This window comes from Anabrus simplex, chromosome 2 (assembly GCF_040414725.1).
Source record: "Anabrus simplex isolate iqAnaSimp1 chromosome 2, ASM4041472v1, whole genome shotgun sequence".
In the NCBI taxonomy this organism is placed as follows: Eukaryota; Metazoa; Arthropoda; class Insecta; order Orthoptera; family Tettigoniidae; genus Anabrus; species Anabrus simplex.
This window is the reverse complement of record NC_090266.1, coordinates 1,000,484,346-1,000,508,046: the sequence shown is the minus strand read 5'-3', so window position 1 is coordinate 1,000,508,046 and position 23,701 is coordinate 1,000,484,346. Positions and strand designations below refer to the sequence as shown.

General features: G+C 38.5%; 1 protein-coding gene and 1 pseudogene across 2 annotated transcripts in view; both read left to right on the top strand.

Annotated features, from left to right (window-relative positions):
- SrpRbeta (signal recognition particle receptor beta) overlaps nt 1–23,701 on the top strand; it is a 292,551-nt gene that overhangs the window by 178,338 nt on the left and 90,512 nt on the right. For both annotated transcript variants that reach the window (XM_067139629.2, XM_067139627.2), the window contains exon 4: nt 2,796–2,927. In XM_067139629.2, the coding sequence (XP_066995730.1) occupies nt 2,796–2,927 (132 nt within the window). The remainder of the gene's footprint in view (nt 1–2,795; nt 2,928–23,701) is intronic.
- LOC136864998 (5S ribosomal RNA) lies at nt 2,153–2,271 on the top strand (annotated as a pseudogene).

The window sequence follows — 23,701 nt, the reverse complement described above, 5'->3', positions numbered from 1 at the left end:
ACTGAAAATGGTGTTGAATTATTTTAATTAGGCTACTAATATCTCAAAAACTGAAGATGTTACAGACGTGAAATTTGGTATTTGGAATCTGCTTTAAAAGTAAAGAAACACGTATTCTCGGAAAATCGAATGAAGCGGTGGGGGGGTTGAAAGGATTGAAAAATTGACTTAATTGTATCAGGATACATATATCTAATAAAAACTAAAGTTGTTACAGACGTGAAAATTGGTATTTGGATCTCCTTTAAAAACTAAGAAAACGCGTTTTGGGGGATCATCTTGGGGGGGGGGGGGGGCGGGAGTGAAAAGGATTTGAATTCCTTTCATGAGGACCCACAAATCAAAATCTGAAGAAGAGTCATGATAATTGGTATTCAGAAGATCCTTTACTATTAGAGAAACAAGTATTTCTTGCCGGAAAATTCACTTGGGGGGGGGGGGGGGCGGGTGAAAGGAAGTGAAAAATAAGTTAATTATTTTTATGGGGATACTTATATCTCAAAACTGAAGGTAACAGACATAAAGAAGCACGCCTTCTATTCTTTTTTGGGGGGGTGGGGGGTAAATAAACTTAACGGCGGTGGGGTGTAAAAGAAGGTGAGACCAATTGATTTTACTGTTCATAATGTACTTACAAGGAGCCTCCGTGGCTCCAGCGGCAGCGCGCCGGCCTCTCACAGCTGGGTACCGTGGTTCAAATCCCGGTCGCTCCATGTGACATTCGTGCTGGACGAAACGGTGCGGGACAGGTTTTTCCCTGGACACTCCGGTTTTCCCTGTCATCATTCATTCCAGCAACACTGTCCAATATCATTTCATTTCATTTGTCATTCACTAATCATTGCCCGAGAGGAGTGCGATAAGCTTCGGCAGCCGGCACAATTCCTATCTTCGCCACTAGATGGGGCTTTTTGATTATTTTCACCATGTTGGTCCATATTGACTTATATTCAAATTTCTGTAAAATATTTTCACCGCCTTGTCAATACTTATACATATTATTTTATTTAATTACCGTACGGGGGTTTTTACTCATTCCTTTCCCGACCCTGTTGAATGAATATAAACAGGCTGTGGATTTTCGATGTACTTATTCTGATCATAAACCGATCCTTTTTAATCTTTGCTGGGTTCGTTTTCAAGAGCCACCTTTTCTTTCGGAGAACGTTCTTAGATTACAGTAGATTCTCCTGGCACATAAATAAACATTTTAACACATTTGAAATAAATGATAGGAATGAGATTGACCGTCCAATTGTGCACCTCTATAATAAGGTCAATAATGCAGGAAGTATGTCATTCGTATCGCCAGAAATCCCGCGCACTTGCCTACGCGCGACAATAGTGCTGGTCACATTGTCAACAATGACAATGGAAGCAGATGTAATTTATAATTTACCTCCAAGTAGCGGTCTTGCATCTTGCTGTGGGGTCCAGAACATCTATTATAATAATATTCTGGATCGTCGTCAAATGTGCGGACCGCGCTGGAAACGGATCCTGGACGGGTAATTACTACGAATGCAGTCCGGCCGCGGGTTCAGTACCGCCAAGGCACCCAAGACAACACCACGCCGGATCCCTCAAGGATTTGATCCATATTAAATATGCTTATAGGAAAAGATGGCAAAGATTTAGGGACCCAACTGACCGGGTGGAATACCTGGACCTAGCCCAGGAAGTACCGAATCAATTGCTGGAAAGAAAGATTGAAAAATGGGAAGAAACTTGCCGTGATCTCTCAGAAAAAGAGTCATATCGCGAATTTTGGCGGATTCTCTCAGAAAACGAGTTGGCGGATTATATATAAAATAATAAGCATTCAGTTATAAATTTCAGTATAATACCCTAGCGAAGCACGGGTATCTTGCTAGTATGCATATAAAAACCTGCTCCTCTAAATATGAAGTTTGGTTGAGATCAATTCAGCCGTTTACCTGTGATGATGGAACAAACAAACAGACACGAAAGCTAAAAACAAGTGATATGATCTTGAATTGACCTAAAACGGGTAAATATATGAAAATTTGGCAAAATAAATGATATTACAGACAGCGGACTCCTAGAATTTTATTTATAAGATACTATTCGAACATGCCACTTTTCTGCTTACTCTGGTATTATCCAAATAGATTTACAATCCTACATAAAATCCAACGGCCATACCATATAGAATACACCGGTTCTCGTCCAATTACTGCAGTTGAACAACATTGGGCGTGGCCAGTACTTGGATGGGTGACCGCTTGGGAACACCACGTGCCGTTGGCTAAATTCCCTTTTTTGGTCTAGAGAGCCAAGAATAATGACCCCGAGGATTTGTCATGCTGACCACACAACACCTCATAATCTGCAGGCCTTTGGGCTGAGCAGTGGTCGCTTGGTAGGCCATGGCCCTTCGGTGCTGTTGCGCTATGAGGCTCGGTTTACATAAAAAGAATATATTCACTAATTACACTCCCAAATGTACCATTAGTGACTTTCATAATACGACCATGTAAACTGTTGGCAGTACATGATAATCTTTCGTGTTACAAAAAGCAATTCACACAATACCAACATGCCATTTAAAGATAACTGCAAGATGAATTATTGGCAGACAGGGTCCCTACACTATTTGGTTGGTGATGCAGAAAGGTAACCCAACACTTAGAAAATAACTATAAATTTCTGTCTTCAGTAGTAGTGGTGAAGAAGTAATTAGGTTGCTCCTTTTGGGGACCAAAGTTACATTGCACAGCCTGTATATGATATCAGTGAAACTCAGTCTACAGTTTTGTACTTGTTTGTTTCAGATTCCTGTATTCTCTCTTGTCAGATCCTGTTGTTATGGCTAATTGTCCTAGATTCCTAATTCTCTGCAATAAACAAGATGACTCTACATCTAATGACTGTAATGGCATGCAGAGTCTACTGGAGAAAGAAATGTAAGTCTTAATATGATTGGTAAAATTAGTATAATTAGTATAGTTTTAGTATAGTGTATGTTGAGAAAAATGTATTTAGCCTGAGAAAATCGTACTCATGCCACATCCTTTTTATAGCTGGCATGTAAATATACCAGCTTTCACCGATGGCTCTGGTGGCCATGTCAACAGACTTTTGCGAATCCAAGCGTTGTTTGTTTGTTACTCAGTAAGCAAATATTAAATTTCTGAAAATATAGATGTTTGATGGTACTAAGTTATTTGCAGTTAATCAGTAAGAGTGTTTGTCTACATCTCCGCTTGCTTCGAAATAATAATTCTGCCTGCATCATTATTTTAAAATAGAGATTCACAAACTAATTTTTTCACATGGGCGAAGACAAGGAAAAATGTAGCTGTGTACTTCAGGGTTTCTTTATGAAAAACATTCCTTGATTTACTATAGACCAGGCGAGTTGGCCTTGCAGTTAGGGGCGTGCAGCTGTGGGCTTACATCTGGGGATAGTGGGTTTTTCCATGGTTTCCCATTTTCACACCAGGCAAATGCTGGGGCTGTACCTTAATTAAGGCCACAGCCGCTTTCTTCCCACTCCTAGGCCTTCCCTATCCCATCGTCGCCATAAGACATATGTGTCGGTGTGACGAAAAACAAATTGTAAAAGGAAACGAATTATTTACCATAGGAGCTAGAATATAAAGAATTCAGGGTGTATTGACATGTGCAAAACAGGGCATGCTCAAATTCACCCCAATGATTTTAAATTCTAATACAAATGTTATTTGCTTTACGCCGCAGTAACTACTTTTACGGATTTTGGTCCCTCGGGAGTTCTTTTACATGCCAGTAAATCTACCGACATGAGGCTGATGTATTTGAGCACCGTCAAATACCATGAGCGATGATCGAACCTGCCAAGTTGGGGTCAGAAGGCCAGCACCTCAACCATCTGAGCCACTCAGCTCAGTTTTAAACTCTCCCCTTGTGCTTTGGTTGTAGTCATAGCCAAGCAAAGTCATACAGGAAAATGAAGCTGGTTAAAGTGAAAAGGGAGGTCGTGGAAATTGAGATAAATTCTTGGTATCATGACCTTTTCTCCAGTGTCTCACCCACTCGTTATGATTACCTCTTAAGAGGTAACTAACTATCTTTGATGGTTTAGGCACCTTTATTCTGAGCCCTAAGAATGCTCTTCCATATCTAGCAGAGTTTCTGCAGTTAACGAATACTGCAAAAGTAACTTTATTGTGACATCTTTTTGTAGACCTTTTTTGTGCTTTGCACATCTTACACACACAGTCTGTAAGTGCTGTATAAAATTTTTAAATACTTAACATACACGTGAATTTTTATATGACGGTGTTGTAATATTAAGCTAGTAGTAAGCTCGACCTGTAGTATTGTAAGCTGTAGTGTTAAACACTGGAAATACTCGAGTTGTAAATTTGTATGTGATGATGCTGGATTTAGAATGGTAAACTAGTAGTATTTCTTGTAATATTGTCTTTCCATGAAATTGCTTATTGTACTCTTTTTGTTGTTTTTGTTTAAAATCTGTGTGGATATACAAAATAATATCCACTCTGCATCCGCACTTCCTTCATCCGCATCCGTGAATGGTTATCCGCACCCGCAAAATGGTTATACGTGGATATTGTAAATATTTAACTACAGTATATTACACCCAAGATATTCAAACGGATAGATCTGTTAACATAATACAATAGGCCTGACACCTGGGACCAGAACCCCTACAGTCACAGGTTTATGAGGGACTTTCTCTTGCAACAACTACCGACGTATTAACCTTTGTTGCTTACTTCCATTAACTGAGGACAGGAGCCAGCTAGGCTTAGGTCAGATTTTCGGCTTTCTTGTCTCAATGCTCTGTATATATCACTATTCTCCCATAATAGTGTCACGGGTCACCTAACCACAAGCAAAAGCAAGAGTATACCTGAGTGAAAATCAATAAATGTCATTATTTAGAAATTATCAGCAAAATTATCCGTACTGCCATACAGTTTGTATCCGCCAAGACACTAACTTCAGAGATATCTGCATCCGTGCAGGACTCTAATCATTGCCACCGAGATATTTTCCAATTGCAATGCATTTGTTAATAAAATAATAATATCTCTTAATTGTTTAGGCAGCATAAGCTGAGAACGTATTCATGTAACATATTCCTTCAGAATCGAAAAATCCATGGTATATACATCATGCCATCTGTTGATGGAAGAGGGCAAGTCAGAACAAATATAACATTGTTATAACCTGTCGAGTAAGCAACCTTGAAATGACTTGTGCCATCTATGATATGCAAGTGCAACAAAATCAAGCAAGATTTACACCGATCGATAGCTTATATCCATAGCTTCAATATGAAATACAACACTTCGTGCCATCTGTTGAGACCAAACATAAATATGAGAGGAATATCCATGATGTCGCAACCAGCTCAGAGCTGTGTGTTGGTCAATAGACTTGCTTTACCGGCACAGCTGTGAGCCGGCAGTTAAGGCCAGTGTATTAGTACATGAAAACCTCCCTTGATAGATAGGAATGGTAAATCAGATTCAAGCTTTCCACTATTGGACTATGAAGGCTTGAACAGGTTTTGCCCATTTCTACCAAACTTTTAAGATCATATCTTTCTTCAAGTTTAAGGTCATATATACAGAGATGCCAAATGTTACAATTCAATTGTAATAATTACGAATTATCCGTCATAATTATTCCTTTACGAATCACACACCACAAATTACGATTTTTTTTGTTGATTTTTAAATCTAATTGCATGAACTGTTCAAAAGGATACGCAAGGAATGCAATTACAGCTTGAATTCTCAGAATATTATTTTCGGATTTCTTAGTAATCCTTTATACACCTTTCCTGTCCCTCGGTTAAGAATATTTCGAGTTTTCATGCGCCGAACGCAGTGTGTGCTTCCAGTACCGGAAAAATAGGCACCTGTGAAGTGGTATATCTTGCGGAGTTGTATTTCTTCGTCACATTATCAGACTTCCATGCAAGTATGTGAGTTATTTTGTCTTTGTTTTGGGGCAAATTGGTGACAAACTCCGTTTCATTGTGAATACTGTGTGCATGACTGTTGTATTTATTGCGATTTTGGTTGCCAAATTTCCATATTCAACCCTCTACCCTTCCAGCCTTTGAAATGTGGCACCGGCATGAGACAATCACAGGGTCGCTGACTGGGTACTACCCACAGAGACATCTTCGAATATTACAAACTAACCTTAAATTATTAAGCTGGAAGGATAAGAGAGAAGATAAAATTTTAAATAAGAAGATCTGAATGAGAACCTTTTAATAAAACATAAATTTATTGAAATCAAAGCTAAACTTTGGCAAAGTAACGCTTCTACACAAATAAACAAATTTCGGACCATACATGGATACATCATTCATTATCTTTGTCAACTCATTTGAATTTGGTTCAATTTTGCAACAATTATTTATTTTTAAGTCACTCCATACGTCATCATCTGTTAGGAATTCATCTACCTAAGTTATCAAAATTAATGTTTCTAATATGTCAACTCTGACCATGAAAAATCAACAGTCTTATCCATGAATTAAAAAATTCATCCAAATACGTCACTTAATTTGGTTCATATTACATCTCATTATCATTTACCAACATTACTTTACTCCACTAATTCCATTTACCTAATTCATCTATGCCTTCATTATGTTTGGTTGACACCACATTTCAAAAAATAATAATAATAATAATAATAATAATAATAATAATAATAATAATAATAATAATAATATTAATGTAGTTGACCATCATTACATCCATCATTTCGTCAGAGTGACCTTTGAAATCCAAAAAGAAATAAATCCAAAAATACAATCATCTATTCATGAATCCATTAATCTGTATCCACTTTCCATACTTTGAAAATTATTCAATTATTAAGTTATAAAACCTTGTTATTATAATTATTAAGTTATTACAGTATTCTCCATCATGGAATCGTGAAGCTGTATGAAATTATTAAATCCTAACATTCGTTGTATTATTCATGAACTCCTCAATTTATTAAATTAAAATCATTAAATCATTAATGATCATTAAGTCTGAGGTAATTGCATCATTAAAAATAATTACCTCTGAAATCGTTAAAATTATTCAATCATTCAATTTGTAAAATCAATTAATTATAAAGTATGCAAATTTGTTAAATCATTCAGTTATTAAGTCCTCAATAATTTATGAAATCATTCCTAATTTTATTTAAGTCCTCTCAAATTTCGTCAAACTCATTCTTTCATATAGCATCCTCCTCTCATCTATATACAATTAACACGGAACGTGACTGAATCGATAGTTACCCCTGACACGAAATAAATTTAACCTACTATTCTGATTCATCATTAAAAGAAAAATATTTTGGATACACACAATCAGCTGTTTCCATAGTACTTAAAATAAACACAACCTCTGTAGCAAAGGACTTACACTAAATTTAAAATCAACCAACTTATTCTACACTGACTCTGTGACAGTAGGACAGAACCACATTGTCGCAATAAATCAACCATAAGTGAAATGAATTCACACATCAACAAAAAAATTTGCAACTGCCAACCAGAATTTGCATTGCCCCATACATAGTAAAAACACATATCACATATGCAACAAACACAACATCAGTCAAATAAATAATCACCAGGAAATCATGGTCATTGATCTGGCCGGGCATCGATCTCCAACCTTCAACATCGCAACATTACAGTGACCTATCATTCCCTACATCACAATGGACTGTCACGAAGTGTATCTAGCATTTTAATTTCAGTGTGCTGTTCCTAAATTTTTCAAGCAGAATTGTATAATAAATTACATTAATCCTTTTATTTTTAAGACCCTAATCAACGCTGTTTGAAACTCCTTTAATATACATGTCCAGCCAGAAAAAGAACATCTTATCTTGAGTGCAACTCATATCTGTTTATTCCACTAACACGGCAATATATCTCTCCGATTTAATTAACTCCATATGTTTCACTTAAATCATCTTTCGTATCACTGAGCCTCTCTGGGCGAACAATAACCATTATATATAAGCATTCAACACTCAATGCACATTATTCACTCCATACATCATGTATTTAATTCCACATTCCTCACAGAATTCATAACATATTAAGAAACACATATATCACTTTGCCGTTCCTGTTTCACATATTGTGCTCCGCAATCTCATCGGGTCGTCTTCTGCTACTGGCATTTGTATCTTAAAGGTCCTACTTCGAAGCTAACCTCACTAAATCTCAAATGAATTATATGACAGAATATCTATTCCCTCACAGCACATTTTCATCTACTGGTTAAAACACATGTTACTTACTGATGAAATAAACTCTAAAATTTCACTGTAATGTGCATGGATGGCCAGGGTTTCGTACCTTCACAGTCAATGAATTTTTTCTCGACGATCTTAACTTGATATCATGCAGCATGCCACTACTAACCTATCCTATTCCCATGACTACAAAACTCATACTGATTGCCATCTATATTACTTAAAATATTGACACACACGCGGATATCGTATCAGAATATCGCACACTATAAAAATCATATTACCGAGCTCGATAGCTGCAGTCACCTAAGTGCGGCCAGTACCAGTATTCGGGAGATAGTAGGTTCGAATCCCACTGTCGGCATCCCTGAAGATGGTTTTCCGTGGTTTCCCATTTTCACACCAGGCAAATGCTGGGGCTGTACCTTAATTAAGGCCACGGCCGCTTCCTTCCCACTCCTAGCCCTTTCCTGTCCCATCGTCGCCATAAGACATATCTGTGTCAGTGCGACGTAAAGCCAATAGCAAAAAAAAAATCATATTTCCACACACGTATCTTATCACTATAGAAGATCATATTTCTGCACACATTATCTTATTATTCAAGATCATATTCAAGACATGCTTCTAACATAAATCACTCCCCCCAAGGCATCAGTATAAAATTACTCCCTAGAGCTAACTACCCTTGCTACAGTAAAAGGAAAATAAAGTGAACTATTATGCAAGAAAATTATTTACAAGTTAACAGCGAACAGTGCATAAGCGAAATAATGAATCAGAGGTACTTATCGAGTTCGGTGACGTCCCATATTCAGCTACACAGCACCTTGGCCTCAGGTTAGCCCCATGTTGTGGTTTATTCCATCATATTGGTGGCATTAACATGTGAACCAATGCCTTTCTCGATACCCATGTTCTTTACTCTTGCTGGCTTTAACATTTCACGCGGCTTAACACGCATTATCACACTAAAAATATACAAAATATATACATGAATTACTTATAAGTACACATTAAACACTTATTTACACAGTAAAAAAAAAACTCCGTCTCTACTATACTCTGCGATTCTCAACACATGGCACTGCGAAACGTTCCATATCTCGGTATCGTTCCGGTCTTTACTGCTTCATCAAAAGTTGATATTGTGAGACTATCTCTCCAAATTCTATACTATTTCTACCACCAGTATCTAAGAGAAAATGAGATCTATCGGATCCAATTATATCTTATTGATAGTTAAAGTTGTTAGGCTGAGAAATGCTCAAGATTTTAGTCTACCGCGAACACCATCCGCCTTTCGGCCAACTCGTTCCGAACCACGCAGCAGAGTGTCTCTCCCAAGCAGCGCGTGGCTGTTTCTTGCACATTGGCTTCCTGGTACGGAGTTCAGGGAATCCCCTCATCAGTGGTGCAATATCCTGTCATATATGGCTGCATTTATTAGTCACGATAGCTCATTAGGAAAATGTCGTCTTAAATTCTCGTCTACGGGAGAGCCTGAAATTGATGCTACATTGTCCCTCGATGGATTTTGTCAATATTGGAAGGTTTTCATGCTGGCGTCCATATTTCTTTTCCCCATCACCTCAAGCTTGCTGTGCTCTGATTCGCTACTCAGAAGTCCTGCCAACTTAAAATCTGAGTACCTCGATCACACATTTCTTTCACTCTAGCGTGGAATATTCCATTACTTCCATATTACGCCATCAAATGACCCTGACACGTGGACTCTAGCTCCAAGCTTAGGCAAGCGGAATTGCAATACATATTCGGCCTCTCATGTAACTGCACTCCATTTTCCCTGTAACTTTCTATAATTTACAATATTCTATGCCAATGATATGAACTGTTCGGGTTCAATATCTTACTCTTCTAGGATATATGCTAATTGCGTGTTACAAAATGCGAAGGGTTTGAAATAATGAAGCAATTTCTTGTGCAGGAAAATACATGTGATGACGTTACCGTGACTAGTGATGCTATTAATAAACCGAAAATAGTTCAAAAATTTAGGGAGGAATACTCTAAAGAATGGCCCTGTTTACTGCGCTCCTCAAAATCTCATTTGCACGTGTTTTGTAGTGTGTGTAGCCATGATTTTTCAGATATGCATAATGAGGAAGAACAAGACTGAATTCCGTACTCTTATGAACTCCGAACTGTTACGTGCTCTGTTCGTGCAGAGGATTCACATGATATCAAAAGAAAAAGCTTGTCACCAGTATATGTTTACCAAACAGGAACTACAAGCTGCCAAGGGAGCAACTACGGTACTCAACAAGAGGAATGATCCTTCAACCTCCACTCAGATATGTACTGCAGATCACCTGTTACTTTAGCAGGTAAGAATCATACACTCTTTATATGCCATTCTTTGAATATGTTACAAATGGTTGAATTGTACTGTATGTTGTTCATTGATTTTTCAGTGATATGTAAGTTAGTAAGATAATATAATAATAGTATAATACAGTGGAACCTTGGATTGCGAGCATAATTCGTTCCAGCAACATGCTTGTAATCCAAAGCGCTCGTAAATCAAAGCAAGTTTTCCCATAAGACACAATTGAAACACGGATGATTCGTCCGAAACACAAAAATATTTATTTACATACCATTTCTAAAACAAAATATAATGTAAAACAAATTAAAGTGCACTTTCTTTTCCTTACAATAGAATCATTGTTGGTGTGAGGGAGACGAGAGATGACATGAGAATAGTTACTGTGTAGCACGAATTTCACTAAGGGAATCACTGCCATCTCTTGGCTCACTGGCATTGTTTCCTTTCATGCATCTTTAATGAGGAACCTGTCTAGTGACTGTTGCTTTTGCCTCTTTTTGAGGATTTCACGAAAATGTGACATTCCGTTGTCATTGAACTGATTCATCGCTCGCACTGCTACAACCTTATTCAGGTGGTGTTTTTCTACAAAATTTTGCACCGTTTCCCACATTTTACACTTCTCCCGAATCTCAGTGGAAGTGAGAGATTCCATTGACCTTTTTCTCCTCCTCTTCCTTGGACGAGATCTCCATAACCTCATCCTGTTGTTCGCGATCCAGGTCCGTCAGTTCGTTGATGGTCAGTTCCTGGCTATGTTCTTCCACCAGCTCTTGAATGTCCACGTCATTCACCTCTAGCCCCATGGTTTTCCCCAAGGACACAATATCATCGACAATCGGCAGCTCATTGCCACCAACAATCCCCTCAGTCACATCCAAGAACACAGTCAGGTCACAGCTTTCCCCAAGCGGAAGTGTGTGTTCTCTTGGTGACCCCATCCCAGGCTTCATCAATGATCTTCATGCAATTCAGAATGGGGAAATTATTTCTCCAAAACTCTCAGAGGGTAAGGTTTGTTCCTTTGGTCGCTTTGAAGCATCGCTGAAATAGTGTTTTGGTGTATAGCTTCTTGAAGTTCGAAATGACTTGCTGATTCATAGGCTGTAGTAGTGGAGTAGTTTTGGGAGGAAGGAACTTAACCTTAACGAACTTGAATTCCTCCATTAAGTCGTATTCAAGGCCTGGAGGATGAGCAGGATCATTGTCCACAACCAGCAAGACTTTGAGCGGCAGATTATTTTCTGAACGGTATTCCTTCACTACAGGACCAAAGACCTCGTTCATCCATTCAACAAACAAACAGGGAAGGGGAAAACGTAGGCCCACGTGATGCTCGTATTGCGGAACCTCACTCGCTTATCAAGTTACAATTTATTTAAAATATTTGCTCGTCTTGCAAAACACTTGTAAACCAAGTTACTCGTATTCCGAGGTTTCACTGTTTAGTATAATATCTTCTTCAGAAAATATATCATAAATTATGAGATAATTTGTAGGTCCTTACTGACTTACCACATCTGCTGCTGTTTTTTCTTTAATCGAATGGTGATCATCCTCCATCGTATTCGACTTTAGTCCCTAACCTTAAGAATATTACCACCACTTGATGCCACATTGGCGTACTTTCACACTGTTGTACGATGTGCTGCCGCGTAGTGGTAGAGCCTGGAAGTTCAATTATAAGTATTGCAGTCCTGCAATCCTCCCCATAGCGTATCAGCTAACATGTTGTGCATAAGTAGTATGCATGTTTCCCAGGATCTGTGGCTCAGATTCTTACAGCGCTGCTTTTCTGATCCAAAGTTGGCAGGTTCAATCCTGGCTCAGTTCGGTGGTATTTGAAGGTGCTCAAATAATGCCAGCCTCATGTCAGCAGATTTACTGGCATGAAAAAGAATTTTGGTGTCTCCGATAAATGTTAAAAGTAGATAATAGGATGTAAAACCTATAATAATAATAACTTGATAATAATAATAATAATTGTTACGGAGATTATCCGTGGACCAGAAAGAGGTGAAAGAAGGTGTGGGTATTGAATGGATCTAACTACCACATCAAAATAGAATTTAAAACTTTAACAAAGGTTATATTTCTTTACAATTTCAAAATTTAACAAATAACAACATGACAGGTACAATTAGCGATCTTGAAAGAAGACTTGGAAAAATCTAAGATTCAGAACCTTAACAATTTTGGGCTTCAAGCCCCACGTTTTGCAATTCCTGAGCTCCCAGCTCAAATTTACAATTCAAAATGAGAACTAATTTAGTCCAGGGGCATTTGCTCCCTAAATACAATATCAAGCTTTCCCGAGGCACTCTTTACCATTACAAAACCTTGAAAAGAGCAAACAGGCTCTCAGTTACTTACAGCCCGCTCAAGGCAAAATTACATCAAAATCTAGCCTTACAAGGCACAGATTACAAATGGGAATAATCTTACACAGGGGTATCTAGTACCCAACCTACTGGGCCTTTGCGAAAAAAAAAAAAGAACAGGTTAAATAAACGGTCCGAACACAAACTGAATGGAGGCGTACACTGCACTCCCAGATAATGAAAAATTAAAACCTACAGGGCTCTCGGCCGATGAAACCAGGGGCTAATCCCAAGCTACTTGAGGTGGCACGGATGAAAATAACTGTAATATATTACAGAAAAGAAGGTTGCTAAATCGCAGACACCTCAAATCATGATGAAGGGGAGCTTGAGAGGGTAACTCACTCTCTATCCCTGATTTACAGTTAAAGATTTTATGAAGTTTTTGCATTAGCCAAAGGAAAAGTTACATTTTAGAAAAGTATTGTTACATAGTTAAAGATTCGGACCTTCCCCTCAGATTAATTAGCGGATACAGCAAGAAAGATAGAATTTATGTGGCCATTACCTTGTAGATGTTCTGCTAGCCGAAGAAAGAGGCCTCCTGCCTTAACACACAGACTTAAAAAGATGGCGATCAATTGACAAGGAAACGTGAAAAGCCGCAGTTTATATACCCTCAGGGAAGATTTGAGAGGATTCTGGGCTAATCCGTACACACCCTCTCAATTTTATTGGTTAAGTTCAACAGTTACACTCAAAATCGAACAAGAAGCCTGTGATAGGTTGAAAATTAATTACAGAAATTTTTCATTGGCCAGATTCAAACTGGCGGAATGAGACAGAAGTGTTGCAAACCTAGAGTTACCAAAAAACAAACGAAAGTTGAGAAAACTTGTAAACACACAATTTATTTCAATAACAACTTCTTTTACTTTGCACCAGAGCACATGATTATAGTTATTTGGTAGTGTCATCTGTGGAAAAATGTTCAAACTTCTTGATGTATAGCAAACAAAACAAGGAGAAATTCAGTCAGTTTAGGAAACTTCACAATAACAAAATTACTTAATATTTCAGTGTGACATCTTCTGATTAAATTTCCAACTTCATATAGTATCAGTTTCGCCTTTTGATCGATAGATGAGTTTATTAAGGTGCTTATTTTGAATGAGCTGAGCTGAGATGTACCTCCTGGTACAATAATAATAATAATAATAATAATAATAATAATAATATGTTCATAATTTACTCTGCAAGAGTGTCTTCTTAGGTACCTGTGGACAACAAGAGAAGTGTACAGCCAAAGAGAATAGAACTCCAGGATGACATTGCTGAGTAGCTTACTGAGAATATGTTGGACATTCACACTGAAAATGATGAAAATGTTTTTGCTGTGATGTGCATAGTGGTTGAGGGTGTGAAATTAGTGATACTTGTGATTACAGTAGTGAGACTGACAATGAGTCTGGCGAATCTGTTGAGGCTAAGGATAGGCGTGGGCTTGTAATATCCCGTGCTTGGAAGGAAATCCAGGATGTGATGAAAGAATCTGATAATCCTCTGAATTATCTGCTTAATTTTAGTGGGGTTACTGGTGTGAAAAATATAAAAAAGCTTTTCACCATTAGAGTTTTACATCAAACTTCTCTGAAGCAATTTACAAACATATTGCCCATGAAACCATTGCTCTTATTGCAAAAGGGACAACTGTAAGATTTCTTCTGCACAGTAGCTGGTAATGGACCAAAGGACATCAATGTACTGATTGCTGTAAAGTAGGGTATGCGAGTGTGTTGCAATCCCAATCAGTCAGTCACTACTGACCTGCATGTAGGGCAGTCACCCAGGTGGCAGATTCCCTGTTATTTTCCTAGCCTTCTCTTGAATGATTTCAAAGAAATTGGAGATTTATTGAATTTATCTCTCTCGGTAAGTTATTCCAATCCCTGACTCCCCTTACTATAAACGAATATTTGCCCCAATTTGTCCTCTTGGAATTCCAACTTTATCTTCATATTGTGATCTTTCCTACTTTTAAAGACACCACTCAGACTTATTCATCTACTAATGTTATTCCACGCCATCTCTCCACTGACAGCTCAGAACATACCACTCGTCTCCTTTCTTCCAAGTCTTGCCAGCACAAACTTTGCAACAGTTTTGTAATGCTACTCTTTTGTCGGAAATCACCCAGAACAAATTGAGCTGCTTTTCTTTGGATTTTTTCCAGTTCTTGAATCAAGTAATCCTGGTGAGGGTCTCATACACTGGAACCATACTCTCGTTGGGGTCATACTAGAGACTTACATGCCCTCTTCTTTATATCCTTACTACAACTGCTGAATACCCTCATTACCATGTGCAGAGATCTGTACACTTTATTTACAATCCATTTATGTGATGACCCCAATGAAGAACTTTCCTTATATTAACACCTAAGTACTTACAATGATCTCCATAAAGAACTATCCCACCCTGGAATCCTAATTTCATACCCAATTTTTTGCTAATTCCCATACCTGGTTTTCTGAGGTTTTCACACAGATATAATACCAACTGGTGGGGTCGGTTTTTTACACTTTAACAATGATGCTAATCAGTTTACAAAAGCACTTGATTGTACCTGTACAATATCTTAACCCCATGTGAAGTCAATTTTGGTGATTACGGCAATATTTATGCCAAATTAGAGGTTATGAGTTTATTAATGTATTATAAACATAATTTGTTTCATTGTAAGAACACTGTGTTGAATTGGTGACATTCTTTGGCACCAAAAGTTGGGAATCATTGTTAGGCAAGAGAGCTAAATATGAAGAAAGTTGTATAAGAGGTTGGTTTGTCCAACATGTTGCATATCACCCAACAGTTTTCAGGGCATCAGTGCGCCAATGTTTAGAGTCAGTATTTTGAAAATGGCATGCCACATGTGATGAGAATGCAAGATTAGTATTTAGCTCGGGCGGGAAAAAAAGTGCAAGGGAAGGTGTGATTGTTGGTGGGAGAACCATGTGACTAGAATAAGTTTACTTAATGGCTGCTTCATCGGATGTGTGATGGTCTTGTCTGTTTGTGTCTTTGGGTATTGTGTGACTTGTGGCTGGGACGTCTGACTGACTTCGGCTTTACTGCAAATCTGTTGAGATCCACTGTGAAGTGCTAAGCCATAGTAGTTAGCTTCATACTGCGAATATGTATTTACTGTGGTCTCAACCATTAACTTGTTCACTACGCTATCTGCGAGCATGGCAAGACATGAGGGTATCTAACTTAAACTACGAGTGAGTATGTAATAGCGCACTCATTACTACAAGTTCATACAAACACTGGTAGATGAAAGCTATCAATGCCCTGTCCATCCTTTCCATGGCGTGGTTTCATTCCTGTATGATGTAGCAGGTTATGTGGGAGCAGTTCGTGATCCTGCATTTTTCATCAGCCAGATTATGAATATATCTGAGCTAAGACTAAGGTATCCTACTTTGTAAATATGTACAGTTTAATTTAGCGTGTGCTAAGGAACGGAGTAAATCCAAATGTGATGCTTTCCTAGCAAGGTCGCCATACCAGCTAGTTTAAATTCAGTGATTATGTGGTATAGTGAGGGAAGAGTGTGTTTGAGATGATGTTCTAGGTTATGAAAGTGGATACTATTGTCATGTTCCATGCACATAAACGTATTTTGATGGAAGAGGGTATGTTTTAAATGTTGTTCTATGTTGTGACAGTGGATGTTGTTGGTTCATTTTGGAAGTATATTTATATGTTTTACCCTGAGTGGCCAAAAGTCATGGGAAGGGTATCCCGTTAGAAAATGTGCCGTGAATGACACCTGGGCGTTGCGGTTAGCTGTGGCGTAGCTGAGCAATCTGTCACAGACACCAGTGTCATGAAGTTGGCAATACGTCGCGAGTTAACCGACTTTGAACGTGGGATAGTCATCGGCACATGGGTCATAGCATTACGGAGATTACACGCAAATTTGGGTTTCCAAGGTCACCAGTGTCGAGGGAGGATCTTCAATATGGCAGAGGGGATATCACCACCCACGTAAACTGCCACACAGGAAGACCACAGATGTTTAATGAACAGACATCATGTCGCCTCCGCAGTATCATACTGGGCGCTCGACGGGCTACTGTGAGTCAGATCACCGCCCAGTTGAATGTTGGGAGTCAAGAACCCATTTCTACCAGGACTCTTAAGGAGGCAACTGCACTGCATAGGCTTCATGAGCCCATCTTAGTACAATTACTGGAATGAATTCAAATGCTTAAATCTGTTATAAATAAATTCTATAAACATTTTAATCCGACAAAAGTTAATGGCTTATTGATGCAAACAAACTCAACTCCTTCCCTTACTTCTCTTAGGCAGTCCCCTCCACAGTCTACTGCAGCTATCAATGCACCGCCTACCTTCACTTCCCCTTTCCACTCCCCGCCAAAACGTAAACTCATCCACACTCACTCATATAATACAAGGAGTGCAAACAGAACAACAACAAGTAGTTCTCAAGAGGCTAGGAGTAACACTAAACAATTACGCAGCAGAAAGAAAAGTAAGTGACAATTCTTTCGATAAGAAGTTTATACAGAATTATAATCAAAACCATAAACATATATTTTTTATCTTTCATTACAGATATACCAACAAGCCCAATTTGGAACGTACGAGAACCATTCAAATTCTACCTCACATTAGAAAGTGTTTATTCACCAACAAGTTTTTCATAAACAGTATTCTCGTATTGACAACATAAAAATAATGCCAATACATTTTGTACAAATGTTACTCCAGCAACATCGAGAACAAGTTGAATGTTCATAACATAGGCAATTATCAACTGTAGAAAATTGTTAATATTGTTAACGAAGTATCAACGACAGTCATACAAGTCAAGCAACATTGAATCAATACAATTAGCCAGATTTCAAAAGGTTTTTTTAAAATAATTTTAAAGGATGTTCACCAGATGAGTTTCGTCGATAAAATGTTAGACTTAGATAGATTTTAGACAAATATGTTTTAACTTAAAGACATAATTTTATTGTTATATAACTTGTAAAATATTATAAGTTTTGTCAATCAGGTTTACAAGCATAATTTAATCCAATAGAATAGATTCATGATCTTAAGTAACCTTAAGTAAATGATAATTGGCTGATGATGCTTACGAAAAAGGAGCGAAACATGTACCATATCAACAACTTAATAAATATATAAGTTTTTATTACATTATTATTGTATTGAATAGGTGGTATTTAACAAAATTATAAGAATTTGTATCACAAGTAGATCTTCAATACGGACAAAAAATGAAATTTATAATCTGCAACATACCCCTTAGCCGAGCAGCTCGTCTTCTTTCTCCCAAGTCTTCCCAGCCCAAACTTTGCAACATTTTTGTAACGCTACTCTTTTGTCGGAAATCACCCAGAACAAATCAAGCTGCTTTTCGTTGGATTTTTACCAGTTCATGGATCAAGTAATCCTGGTGAGGGTCCCATACACTGGAACCATATTCTAGTTGGGATCTTACCAGAGACTTATATGCCCTCTCCTTTACATCCTTACTACAACCCCTAAACACCCTTATAACCATGTGCAAAGATCTGTACCCTTTGTTTACAATCCCATTTATGTGATTACCCCAATGAAGATCTATTCTTATATTAACACCTAGATACTTACAACTGATCCCTAAAAGGAACTTTCACCCCATCAACGCAGTAATTAAAACTGAGAGGACTTTTCCTAGTTGTGAAACTCACAACCTGACTTTTAACCCCATTTATCATTCCTACCATTGACTGCTGTCCATCTCACAACATTATCAAGGTCATTTTGCAGTTGCTCACAATCTTCTAACTTATTTATTACTCTATACAGAATAACATCATCCACAAAACCTCTGATTCCACATCTTTACTCATATCATTTATATATATAAGAAAACATAAAGGTCCAATAATACTGCCTTGTTAAATTCCCCTCTTAATTTTTACAGGGTCAGATAAAGCTTCGCCTACTCTAATTCTCTGAGATCGATTTTCTAGAAATATAGCAACCCATTCAGTTACTCTTTTGTCTAGTCCAGTTGCACTAAATTTTACCAGTAGTCCCCCATGATCCACCCTATGGACTAGAAACGTTGGTAACTAATAAAAGACAAAATAGTAAGATCCAAGCAGTAGAAATGAAATTTTTAAGAACATCGGTTAAAAAGACAAGAGATAGAATCCAAACTATTAAATCAGAGAAGAGCTAAATATAGAACCATTAGTACAGAACATACAGAAAGCAAGACTGAGATAGTTCGGACATGTAAAAAGAATGGAAAAGGAATGAGTAGCAAAAAAATTAGAAAGAGAAGTTAAGGGAAAGAGACCAGTTGGAAGACTGAGAAGAAGGTGGATGGATCAGATTTGGAAGGACATTAGAGAAGCTGGATTGGGTGTGGCGGAAGTAATGGAGCAGGAAAAGTGGAAGGACAGAAGGGAGTGGAGGAGGCTTGTTAACCACACCCGGGCGACTGGAGTAGGACATTGATGATGTTGATTATGATGATGATGATGATGATCAAGATAAGACCAGTTATAGACTTTTGAGTGTGGCTATGATTTCTCTGTCAGTGAGAATATGTTAATGTTTAAAGGTAGTCTCATTTATGCAATATCTACCCATCAAGCCGTCATCTAAGTGAGGAGTGTAGCTCAGAGGCAGGTTAATTTACTGGAATACAGGGTATACCATGACGGTTGTGAGTTGCAGCTTGCTGCAGGTGATGGACTGCTTTCCATGGTTGTAGAGGAACTGATATCTGGTCGTGAATGCAAGAGACATGCCATTCATATTGACAACTTTTATAGGTGTGTACAGCCGTATACACGCATGGTGGATTCAGGCATTGGTACTTGTGGTACTATTGGGATCAATAGGAAGGACTTGCTGGAGAGTGTGAAGGAAGTGAAAATGAAACTGGGAGGTTTGCCAAGATTATGAATTACTGAAGAGATGCTGATGTGTAGAGGTCATTCCCTGCCAGATCACCGTCAACAACCACCATACAGTCTCTGATCTCAATGAAATTTGGTAGGTGTATGAATCTTATAGAAGAATGCAATTGCACCAAATTATAGGTCCCTTGTTATAGCACTTTATTGAACATAGGGATTTAAATACTCGAAAATTAAAGATATGTTACACAAAAAGTGTCCTATTTACGTGCATAACTCAATTACACATTTACAGTCTGCTTTATATCACACCGACACAATGGCAACAATAGAATAGGAAAGACCTAGGAGTTAGAAGGAAGCAGCCGTGGCCGTAATTAACGTACATCCCCAGCATTTTCCTAGTGTGAACATAGTACCATGGAAAACTATCTTAGGGCTCCCAACAGTGGGGTTTGAACCCATTATCTCCCGGATGCAAGCTCACAGCTGCGCACTCCAAACCACACGGCCAACTCGCCCGGTAAAATTCACAAATTTACAGAGTTGATTATGGTATCAATCAAAGGCTGGTGGCACTCCCTTTCGGTTGACATGTAACACAGCTAGATTTGCAAATTTTTCAGCTTTCAAGGCCATATGATTTAACCTTTGACCATGAATTACACGAAACAAGTCATTTCAAAGGATTTGAAAAAAATATTTGTTACTAATCATATCTTAATGTATCATTACTCAGTTATCAATCTGGGACAGAAAATATAAGTTAGTGAAATAATATTTTATATGATAGAAGACATACTAAGTAACAGCATACAGTACACAAAATTTCACAAATTATTCACAGCAGCAGGTTTGTTACTGTTTTGATACTTACAAAATATCTGGCTCCATGGCTAAATGGTTAGCGTGCTGGCCTTTGGCCACAGGTGTCCCGGGTTCGATTCCCGGCAGGGTCAGGAATTTAACCATAATTGGTTAATTCCCCTAGCATAGGGACTGGGTGTATGTGTCGTCTTCATCATCATTTCATTCTTATCCTGACGTGCAGGTCGTCTACGGGCGTCAAATCAAACGCCCGGCTATAAAATCCATACGCCAATTCATTTACCTACAAAATAAGAAATACTCAGAGGTCTTGATTTATCTTGGTCTGGTTCGCAAGTTTTACTGATTTCTGTGCATCTTCAGGTGACGTAAGTTCATTCTGTTCATAATTTACACTAGTGTCCTAAAGTTAAGCATAAACTACGAATAAGCAGGGCAACAGGAAATATACCACAAATCGCACGATATATGCACCTACCAATCTTACATGTTCGCTCTGTATAGGAAAGGAGTGTTCCCTGCTTTGACTAGCAACGTAACTGCAAGGTAAACACAGCCAGTGCCTGTGCCCCATGTTCCTTCAGTCGCGTTTGCCCTGTTATAGTGTGTGGAGTATAGCCCCGTGTTAAAAGTGACAACATAATGGCACAGCGACGCCATTTGGACCCCATTTTGCAGGGTAGAATACTCGGCCACCTCGAAGCAGGCCAGACGCAAACCAAAATCACTGTATCCTTGAATGTGCCACAAAGTGACATTTCCAGGCTTTGGAGATGATTTCAAGACACAGGAGATATTAGTCGTAGGCCAGTACCAGGTCGACCAAGGGTAACCATCCCACAGCAGGCCCGATATCTGGCCGTAACTGCCCAACAAAATTGGAGTGCACCTTGCAGCCGTCTCGGGGGTTGGCATTTCCCAGCAAACTGTGTACCGGAGACTCAGAACAGCAGGGCTGTTTGCCCGACGTCCAGCAGTGTGCGTCCTGCTCACTCCAGGGGACGGGCCCATTTACTGTGGAGCCGTCAACATCGAAACTGGAACATGAATGAATGGAGACATGTGCTCTTCACAGATGAATCCTGCTTCAGTTTGCAGTTCCCGTCGCACATTAATCTGGAGAGAAACGGGTATCCGATGCAACCACAGGAACATCGTGAAACGGGACCAGTATGGTGGTGGTGGCGTCATGATGTGCTGCGGCATCATGTTGAATGGCCGTACGGACCTGCACAGCTTCATGGGTGGTCCGAGGAACACTGTTAACGCTCAGATATACAGGGATGAGGTACTGAGACCACATGTTGGACTCTTTAGAGGTGCGGTTGGTCCAGACTTCCTCTTAATGGACGATAATGCCCTACTGCACCACTCTGCTCTGTTGAATGAATTTCTATCTGGGGAAGACATTCATCGCATGGACTGGCCAGCGAGACCTAGTGCGGATCTTTTTATGGTAGACAACCTATTAGGCGACCTGCATGTGTGTGAAGATGTGGGCCCTACCTAGGATGTTGAATACACCACACACACCCAGCCCCCAGGCCAGTGGAATTAACCAATTAAGGTTAAAATTCCTGACCCGGCCGGGAATCGAACCCGGGACCCTTTGAACTGAAGGCCAGTACGCTGACCATTCAGCCAACAAGTCAGACATAACATATAATGCTAAAACACTGCTTATTCTAATTTTAGATGACTCGTTCTAAGTTTCAATGATATGCTGTAGTGTTAAAATGTGCTTGGATGAGGAATGTAAAAGTCTAAAATTGTTCAAAAGTTCATTATGATGTCACTGATCTTGAAGTTCAGTCACACGCACACATTCTTTTGATTTCTGTATTACAACATTAAATACTCTTTTTTTAAGTTTGAAAAACCTCCTATTTCTAATTTAAATGATACTATGTTTTTAAAAATGCATCAGTAGGAAGTCTATGTTTTATAAAAGTTTAATAATAAAGTATCACATGTGTTGATGTTTTTAACATACTCTGACTTCTACAATAAAACAGGTGTGAGTTGTGTGTTTTGAAGGGGCGAATAAGTTTAAAATCTTCATGTAATTGGCTTGATGTCAACTTCTCAGAGTTTATTGCCTCATCTGAAGTGGGATGGTAAAAGTTCTCTCCTTCATAATTGTGATCTGATGGAGAATTGTGCTGTGTCAGATTATCGAAATAGAAGAAAGAAAATAGTTTTTCTGTTAGAGAATATCTATGAAGCATTTTATAAAAATATTGCATGTGCGTGTTACTTTCTTGCTGTTTCTAGCTTGTCACCTGTGTACTTGTCAGGAGCGAGCCCTGCACAGCCTTGTGTATGATGGAGGGATAGCTATTGCAGCAGTGGAGGGGAAAGATGGGAGAGGGCTTGGGGATGGGTTGGAGTAGGAGGGGGCTTATCCTGCGGAGTCTTGGTTGGTGTTCTTGTTTCTGTTTATTAACTCTCTTTAAGTAAATATATTTTAAAGGAGGGATGGCAGCATTAAAAAGGATGTTCGTTTTTTTCTGTTATTTTGTTAAGATTAAAATTTGGGTTGGCATATTGATCCATATTGATACAAAATTACTCCAATATATTGAGCAAAGGGCCCTTGGAATTTATGCTTAGAATTTCCATATCACTTTCGATCTTGGAAAATTTATGTTTATATTCTTCTATGTGTTGTCCTATGGATGAGAAGCGATTGTTTTTTACAGTGTTTACGTGTTCATTATACCGGATGAAGAAACTCCTGCCTATGCGTCCGATGTAACTGGCCTCACATTTATTGCATTTCATTTGGTATACTCCTCAGTGGTTGTATTTGTTATTTTTGTTAACGGATTTAGTATTATGCGGGATAGTGGCATTATTGCATGAAGTTTTAAAGGCTATTCTTAAATTGCGTCTTTTAAAGATCTTGGTTATGGGATGGATATTGGCATTGTTAAAAGTGAAAATCACATAGACTTTCTTCGATTTATTTT